This window comes from Apodemus sylvaticus, chromosome 1, assembly GCF_947179515.1.
Source record: "Apodemus sylvaticus chromosome 1, mApoSyl1.1, whole genome shotgun sequence".
Classification (NCBI taxonomy): domain Eukaryota; kingdom Metazoa; phylum Chordata; class Mammalia; order Rodentia; family Muridae; genus Apodemus; species Apodemus sylvaticus.
The window spans coordinates 175,350,924-175,359,870 of NC_067472.1; the positions used below are offsets into that span (position 1 = coordinate 175,350,924).

The window sequence follows — 8,947 nt, forward strand, 5'->3', positions numbered from 1 at the left end:
CACAGCAGTGCATTTTGTAAATGTTTAAACAAACTTCAAGCCTAAAAGAATTGTTCAGTAAGTGCTGATGGGGGAAGGATGTGGGGATGGTAGGGATTAAGGGACAGTTTAGGGAAGGGTCTGCCCCTAACTCCAACACCAGAGGGCCACACAATCCCTTTCCAAACCTTCTTGTTCTCCCCCTCCCTCCCAACACCCCCCAATACCCCCTCCCCAATTTGGTCTTGGCCCAGCAGCCACTAGGCTAATCAGAGCTAGTCCCTCTTCAGTGTAACCAATTTGGCAACACAAACACTATAGACTAATATTATTAACCCAGCACAGTAGACAGAGGCAAGGCTTCTATGAGTTCAGGGACAGCCTGGTCTACATTACAGAATTTCTGGCCAGTCAGGGATAACAACAAGAATAACAACAAGACAATAATTTAAAATGTATGCGGTTGAGAACTGCTGTTTTGTAGCCAAGGAGACCTCTCTGAGGAGGCTACACTGGAATGACAAAGGAGGGAGAGGGTGAAGGGTGGTAGTGAAACCAGCCCAGCGGTTTTTAGGAACCAGAAGAAGACAGTGGATGAGGATTGCGTGGGGGCAGGGGAGACGGGAAAGCAGCCTTGGAATTGAGTTCTGAGTGTCCCCAGCAGCCAGGGCGGGGGTACCTGTTCATGTTGGAGCCACACGAATACCTGGGGTCCACTAAACTAATTTCCTCCCGTGTGCTTTTGACATTTTCCACTAGGAAAAAAATTATAAAGTTCTGTTGGTCTTTAATAAAACGTGTGTAACAGTTGCTGAAAAGAGATAGCCATCATGATAACAGGGGCATCTGAGGGACCACCACCCCATCATGCCTGCTTCCCTCACAGACTGCCCCTCGGACCCGCGCCGACTCAGTCCTGAGTGTGGCGGCCAGGAAAGCTGGGAACCGGACTGTAACCAGGGATCAGCCCCGCGTCCCCACGCACCACCGGCGCTGACCCGTTTACCATCCAGCGGTACAACTCCGCCCGCTCACATTTCAGGGGAACTCGGGCAGGCTCCGCCCCTGCCTGCGTGCCAGGGCTCCGATTGGTTCAGAGGCCCCTCGAAGGGGCGTGACCAGGGAATTGGAACCCGGGGGCGTGGGCGGCCCAGGGATTGGCGGGCGCCAGTTCGGGGACCGCTGAGCGGACGCGGAGGTTCCTACGGGAGGTAAGCAGGATACGCTGTGGGGAAGCGCTCCCCTTCCGCCCTCCACCCTGCCAGGTCGGCAGCTGCGGTGGCCTCGGGAATCCGCATCTGGGGCTCCACTGGCGCAGAGGGTGCTCGCTGTTTGTTGACTTGTGAAGGCTCCTTGGGAAGGGGCCGACAGCTGCGACTCTAGGGCCACTGAGTCCCCAGGGCTGTGCGCGAGTCGGGGAAGGGTTCTCCGCAGGGTCTCTACCCTCACCTTCTCCCGAACCGGGAACCAAGTCTTAGCCAGAGACGTCTTGGATTTGGGACCCTGAAGTTTGAGTTCGCGACTCTTCTTATTGGAAGTTATTGGTGTGGGACCGGGCCTGGACTCTCCTAGGGGACAACTGGAGTGCACTGGAGAGGTCTCAGCAGGAGGGAAAGCGGCAGTTCCGAGTCACAGTGGACCGTGTGCACTCGCCGGAGACGGCGCAGGCCTTGGAATCCGAACACTGCGGCTATCAGATTCCACCCGGTTAGAGGCCGCGGAGGAGGGGCGATCAGTGCTGGGGTCAGGATCCCTGCGGTTTTTGTAAGCTGAAGTGCTTCCTTTGCTGTGCGTCCTGCCCACGTCAGCCCTCAGAGCTGCCTAGAGTGGCTAGGCCAGTTAGTTGCCTGAGCACTGGGACCTGGTCAACCCTGTCCCGCCAAGGAAGGAGGGGTTTGGCATTGTGGCCTGCGGGATGGGACTGGCCACCCTGTGTGTTATGCGGTGAAAGACACCTAAATCAGGTGGTAATTCTGGACTTTAAGAACTTCTGATCCTGTGTGTATGTGTGTGTGTTTTGTTTTTTGTTTTGGGAGGAGGTGGGGGCGTGTTGTTTACTAAGGCTTGTCTTTCAGAAGTTATTGGAACACCTTTACATTACCCTCCGGGCCATGTTGCCCAAAAGATTTTGCTTTTTTGAGGTAAGGTCTCGTATAGTCCTGATTGACCCAGAACTCTCTACCTTCCTATCTAATCTTCCCAGATGCTAGATTCCAGGAATGCCCCCTGGGCCAAAGTTTTTCTTCCTGGGCTCAGAGCTTATCTGGAAGGTAGGCTGAGGTTCTAGGTTGGTGACTGTGAAGGGGCTTGTGGGGACAGCTATGCTATGTGCTTAACATTGTGCCTAACAGATGGTTCTGAGAAAGTGGCACCTAAGGGTTCTTTTTTTCTTAATTCTGTTCTTCCAGAGGAAGATTCTAGAAAGTCTCAGTGACTCAACTGGGTGGTGCCACTCCCTTGCCACGCTTGTAATAACTCCAGAATGTTCACATTGGCCTGTCCACCTGCAAGACAGGCCCTGCCTGCCGCAGTAACCTCACCTCTTACCCTGTACCTCGCTCCTTCCTGAGTTCAGAGCTCCAGACCTCTCTTAAGGGCTGTCTGTACTGCAGTGAGGGGTTGCATCCGGACAGAGCCTGAGTGATTGTCAGACACATTCATGCACAAGCTGTCTTGTGCATTTTACGTGTACAAGGGGCCAGATAGTAAAATACATTTTAGATTTTGTTAGCCCGAATGTGATTGTATTTCACTACGGTTGCATTTAGGAAGCCTGGCAGCGGGACGTAATGGGTCTGGATTTTTAGTTTCTGGCTGTAGATCACCTTTCCTCCTTGGCTATCTATGTGTTCCTCGGTGACAGGCATTTGGATTGCTTCTGCCTCTTGACTTTAGTAAACTCGCGCAAGAGTATTGATACCCCTTCCAATCCCTTTGGAGATAGATGCAGAGTGGGAAAGGTAGGTAGGTATACGGTAAACACATTTTTAATTTTTTGAGGCGTCTTCAGGTTGTTTCGCATCATAGCCATATCATTTTGTTCTCGAGATGTGTTTGTTAATTTTATGAGTGTTTCTATGTCTGTGCACCGCACGGATGCAGATCCTTTGGAACTGGAGTTACTAGTGGCTGTGACCCACCTGACGTGGGTGTTTAAAACCAAACCTGGGTCCCTGCAAGAGCACGGAGAACCGCCACCCAACCGAGCCTCTGGCTGCCGCACTCTACAGTCCGCACTGCGGTTCGTGCCCTTCCCACTTTTCCACTCTGGCACGAACTAGAGTTTCTTTGCTGGGAACTTTCCCATGGGTATGAGCTCTCCTCCGGTGTAGATGGGCTTCTTTAACGGTTTGAGACACCATGCGGTTTCTGCTTGAGTGACATTCGGTCGTATGTGCCGTCCTAGAGATGCTCCCTTCAGCCCGCCAGTGTTCCTTACTCTTGTTGGTCCGTTTATCCATGGTGTGAGGAGAGCCTGGGCTTTTTGGGTTTTGTTGTTGTTGTTTTAAGATTTATTTTTATTTTGATTCATGTGTCTATGACTGAACGCCACATGGATGTGAATGAACAGGCGGTTGTGAGCCACCCGATGTGGGTACCGGGATCCAAATTCTGGTCCTCGGGAAGAGCAGCATGTGTGCTGAGCCTTTCCTCATTCTTTCCCTCTGCTCCTAAGAGTTCCAGTTGACTCTGCGCCCTTGGGCCTCCTGCCCCTGGGCTGCTCTGGCCTCCTCACCGGGAGTCCCACTTTGGCCTCCAGCGCAAAGCCTGGTGGCCTTGGAGGTATCGTGCTGGCACACGTGGGTTTGCCGTATTGTTCCTCAGCCAAGAAGTGCAATCAGGTGGCAGAACTAAGTTTGAAGCCAAGAGCAGTGAACTAAAAATAGTTACATCAGGTGGTGTGGGCGGCACTTAGGCCTGGGTGGGGGGAGTGAAACAGGACTGAGGAGGCTCAGTGTCTCCTTCCGGCTGACTTCTTGTCCCCTCTCTTCCCACCCACCCACCCCACCCACCTCCAGATTCCCACAGGCAGCCCCACATACAGAACCACAGTATGGTGACCTAGAAATGTATGTGGTGTGTGTGTGTGTGGGGGGGGGTGTTTGCATATGCTAAGAGGTCAACTCACTCCTGCTTCTTTTCAACAAGTAAGAGCTGAGTGGTTCGTGCACAGGGCACCTACTGTGTGCATAGCACAGTTTTAAGAATTGCTGATCTAGCCAATGGAAAGAAAAGGCTTCTGTTTTGCTAGAGCTAAGGATTGAATGGAGGCAATAGGGGGGGACAGTGACTGGACAGGAAAATACCAGGTTTTCTGTTGTTCGTGGTGGTGGTGGTGGTGGTGGTGGTGTGTGTTGAGGCCAGAGATTGATGTCTGGTGTCTTCCTCCTTTGCTGTCCAGCATGGTTTTTTTTTGTTTGTTTGTTTTTTTAATGCGTATATTTATGTAGGGGTGGTGTCTTGATTAGACTTTCTATTGCTACAGTGATACCATGACCAAAAAGCAAGTTGGCAAGGATTTATTCTGCTTATACTTCCACATTGCTATTCATCATTGAAGGAAGTCAGTACAGGAACTCAAACAGGGCAGGAATCTAGAGGCAAGAGGTGATGCAGAGGCCATGGAGGGGTGCCGCTTACTGGCTTGCTCCCCCTGGCCCGCTTGGCCTGTTTTTTATATAGACCACAGGACCACCAGCCCCTGTACAGCATCACCCACAATGGGCTGGCCCTCCCCTGTCAGTCACAATTAAGAAAATGTTTGACGGCAGGATCTTACGGAGGAATTTGTGCAATTGAGGGTCCCTCCTCTTAGATAACTCAAGTAGAGAGTAGCCAGCACAGGGGGGCATAAGCAAGTCTGAATGCGAGTCAGAAGAGGTTCTGGATGCCCTGGAGCTGGAGTTCAGGAGGTTGGGAGCTGGGAACTGAACTCAGAGCCTCTGGGAAAGCAGTAGAGGCCCCCTACCTCTTTTTGTTTTTTTAACTGACACTCACAAATTCAGCTATCTTAACTAGCCAGCAAGCCTCAAGGATCCCATCTCCAACTCTTCAGCAGTAAAATACAGATACACGGCCACACTTGCCTTTTTACCTGTGGTCTCGAGGTCTGCTCAGGTAGGTCCATATGCAAGCTCTTATCCAAATGAGCAATCTAAGTCTCGATATGTGTCACAAAGGAAAACAAAGAACAAAAAGCAGGGTGGTATCTTACAGAAGGGGTCACAGATTGCCAATATTTATGTGCACGACCACGTGACAATAAATCTTTATTTATAAAAATGTCTTCTGGGCCAAATTTGACATCGGCTAGTTTGCCATCACTGGAAAGAGCTACCGGAGATGAGGCTAATGGAGAATCTTTCTGAAAGAGAACTGAGAGCTAAGCTGGTCACAGACCAGGGCTAACATGGATGGCCTTATCCAGGTGAGGCAAGATGGCGCCATACTACTGTCCAGTGGTAGAGTCCCACGCTCAGACATTTGTTGTGTAAGAAAGAGAAGGTTCAAGGGTAGAAACTGGATGAAGAGTTTGAACCACCGGGTGGATGTCGGGTGGTGGTGGTGGTGGCGCACGCCTGTAATCCCAGCACTCTGGGAGGCAGAGGCAGGTGAATTTCTGAGTTTGAGGCTAGCCTGGTCTACAGAGTGAGTTCTAGGACAGCCAGGGCTACACAAAGAAACCCTGTCTCGAAAAAAACAAATCTAAAAAAACAAAACAAAAAAAAAAAACCAAAAAAACAAACAAACAAAAAAGAAACCAAACCAAACTAAAAAAAAAAAAAAAAAAAACCAAAAAAAGATCCACTGGGTAGATAGAAAAAACGCTAAGAGAGGACCCAGGGAACATGGAATTCAGTGTTGACTGTAAGACGTTATCTGATCACTGGGTGGGCGAGGGGCTGGCCTTACCTAGAGCTTAGTGGAAGGACCAGGAAGTGATCACGTCCGTGTGTTCCTCAGGTCTGAGTATGCTTGGTTTAGAAAGGTGGGATTGGACAGAACAGGGTAGCTAGCACGTGTTGTGCTATGCTAGGGTTTCCTGCCTAGCGCATCAGCAGAGAATCCAAGTGAGCCGTACCTTCCACAGAGGCCTTGGTGTGGTATGGGCTGTATTCCCTCCAACTAACTCCTAGAGTCTGTTGAACTCAAAGATTCCCCCAATGAGATGGGGGCGGTGGGCAGAGGGCCTTTCTAACCTACTAGGGTTTGTGTGAGAAAAAACGAGATAACGTCACCATTGATTGGCTTAGAGGTATATGAGGGATTGCAAAGGCTGTGATCTGTTGGATCCCAGATGGTCGTATTGTCCAACACACACTGTTCAGTAGTGCACCCTCAGTCTTCTGATTACACACTGCCCCAGAATAGCTGCTGGGAGCCGGAGGCTCACTATCCCAGCATCCTTGCTCCTGGTGCCAGAGGTGAGCTCTATCTCCAAGGTTCCTAGGGCTCCTGGGAAGGCATCTTACATTAACTCCTTATGGCGTTAACTCCTTATGGCTGCCTTCCCATTGCAGTCTGCCTTCCATCTGCATCCTGCTAGAGAGTCCCCTCTACCCACCCACCCTCCATCCCCCACTAATTCTTTCCACCCCAGTGTCAGATCAACCTCTGAAACACTCGGTTTCTGTGCCTGGGAGACTAGTGGGCTTGCCTCAGCACAGTGGGATAATAGGTTTGTCTAGTTTGGTGGGTGAGTTGGTATAGTGGGGCGGAGAGCAATATGGTTCTGACTTCAGAGGCAAAGCTGATACCCTTCCTGTCTGCCTCCTACAGCTGAACTATTGAGAAGATGGTGGACCACCTGGCAAACACAGAGATCAACAGCCAGCGGATTGCAGCTGTGGAGAGCTGTTTTGGGGCATCGGGGCAACCGCTGGCCCTGCCGGGCCGTGTGCTCCTAGGCGAGGGGGTGCTGACCAAGGAGTGCCGTAAGAAGGCCAAACCACGCATCTTCTTCCTTTTTAACGACATCCTGGTGTACGGCAGTATTGTGCTCAGCAAGCGCAAATACCGCAGCCAGCACATTATACCCCTGGAAGAGGTAACTTTGGAGCCGCTGCCAGAGACCCTGCAGGCCAAGAACCGCTGGATGATCAAGACAGCCAAGAAGTCCTTCGTGGTGTCGGCAGCCTCCACCACGGAGCGCCAGGAATGGATAAGCCACATCGAAGAGTGTGTGCGGAGGCAGCTGCAGGCCACAGGCCGCCAGCCCACCACGGAGCACGCGGCGCCCTGGATCCCGGACAAGGCCACGGACATCTGCATGCGCTGCACGCAGACGCGCTTCTCCGCGCTCACCCGGCGTCACCACTGCCGCAAATGCGGGTTCGTGGTCTGTGCTGAGTGTTCCAGGGAGCGTTTCCTGTTGCCCCGTCTCTCTCCCAAGCCCCTTCGTGTCTGCAGCCTCTGCTACCGAGAGCTGGCCGCCCAGAAGCGGAGAGAGGAGGCCAAGGAGAGTTTCGGGGGCTCTCCGCGGCAGCTGTCCCACCTAGGCGGCCCTGTCTGTGGCGCATCCAGTGGCGATGACGATGACTCCGATGAGGACAGAGAGGGCAGTGGGGACGGTGACTGGCCCACCCAGGTGGAGTTCTATGCTTCTGGTGTCTCCTGGTCAGCCTTCCATAGTTGACCCTCACCACCACAGCGTTTGCATCAAGCTAGTCCTCTGCTTGGGACCTTTTCCCATGGCAGTGGGCATGTGACCGGTGGCTGTTCCAGAGCCATTACTAGTGTCTTTCTGCTAGACAGCAGCCTCCGGGGCCCTCTTCTGTGTCTTTTTCAGATAATTTCCTTTCCATTTTACATGTAGTCCTTGGTGACCAGACTACAGCTGCAGCCCGTGGAACTTAAGGCTAGGGTTGAAGAGGGCAGAGGGACGCTTGGGCTTCAGACCCCATTCCCACCTTCAACCATCAACAGGTACAGCCCATGGGAGAGCATGAGGCTTGCATATCTACCATGCAGGACCTGGCCACTGGATCTGCCAAACTGAATGCCGGATGTACTGTGTGTGCCCTTCAGGCCCAGGTGACCTGCAGCCTGAGCTCCCCCAGCCCAGGCTAGCCCATCAAAGCCTGTGCCCTGTCACCACCTGGTCCTGTCACCATCTCTGTCTGTGGTCAATAGAATCTGTTTTCTCTTAAGACTCTAGGTTCAGGGACAAAAAACATATCTAGACTAATTTACCAATAAACAATAAAGTACCAACTCTTTCGGTTGCTAAGAGTACCCTAGCTTCAGATACTGCTCAGTCCAGGGTAGAAACCATGGCTCTGGGGATAACCATCGCTGATACTGCTACCCTGGGCATGCCTGGAAAAGCCTCCCACTCAGTGGGACATTCATGCAACCAGGTGGCTGGCTCCCCAAGAGCAACGCTACATACTCGCTCTGATAGCTAGCCAACCAACCTTCCTTCCTTCTTTCCTTCCTTCCTTCCTTCCTTCCTTCCTTCCTTCCTTCCTTCCTTCCTTCCTTCCTTCCTTCCTTCCGAGATAAGAACTTGCTACATAGGGCTGAGACAAACTTGAGATCCATGTACTGCTACACCCTTCTTACTGCTGTGGGCTATCTAAAGGGGTGAGATACGGAGACAGCATCTGGCTAGCCTGATCCTTCTGGAATGAAAAGACTCCCCTGTGTAGTCTCCTGCACAGCCCCCGCAGATGGTGTCTGGGGGGAGCAAGTCATCAGCCTTTCATGACTTTGGGGACCTTCAGAAACCTGTAAAGCTGTGTGCAGGACAGTTCATGCCTGTAATCCCAGGACTCCGAGCCCTGGTTGCATAAAAGCCCTGCCTTCAGAATGAGTGCACAGTACCTGGCTGTCCTTGCCTGGAGTCCCTGTATATGGAGTGGAGTTACTTTTAGCTAGGTGTGGGACTTCAGTGCTAGGAAAACCCCCCTCCAATGTCTGGTATAATGAACCTGTTAACAGGGTTCTCCAGATCCCAGAGTCTACA

The 8,947-nt window shown here is 52.0% G+C and overlaps 1 protein-coding gene across 5 annotated transcripts; it reads left to right on the forward strand.

Annotated features, from left to right (window-relative positions):
* Positions 1-1,128: 1,128 nt before the first annotated feature.
* Plekhf1 (pleckstrin homology and FYVE domain containing 1) lies at positions 1,129-8,193 on the forward strand. 5 transcript variants are annotated; one of them, XM_052165174.1, is made up of 2 exons: positions 1,129-1,190; positions 6,760-8,193. In XM_052165174.1, the coding sequence occupies exon 2, from the start codon at positions 6,776-6,778 to the stop codon at positions 7,613-7,615; it is 840 nt and encodes a 279-aa protein (XP_052021134.1). In that variant the 5' UTR covers positions 1,129-1,190; positions 6,760-6,775; the 3' UTR covers positions 7,616-8,193. The 5 variants fall into 5 exon arrangements, with proteins under 5 accessions (XP_052021134.1, XP_052021124.1, XP_052021142.1 ...); XM_052165164.1 differs by lacking the exon at positions 1,129-1,190 and adding an exon at positions 1,199-1,743; XM_052165182.1 differs by lacking the exon at positions 1,129-1,190 and adding an exon at positions 1,199-1,686.
* The last annotated feature ends 754 nt before the right edge of the window (positions 8,194-8,947 follow it).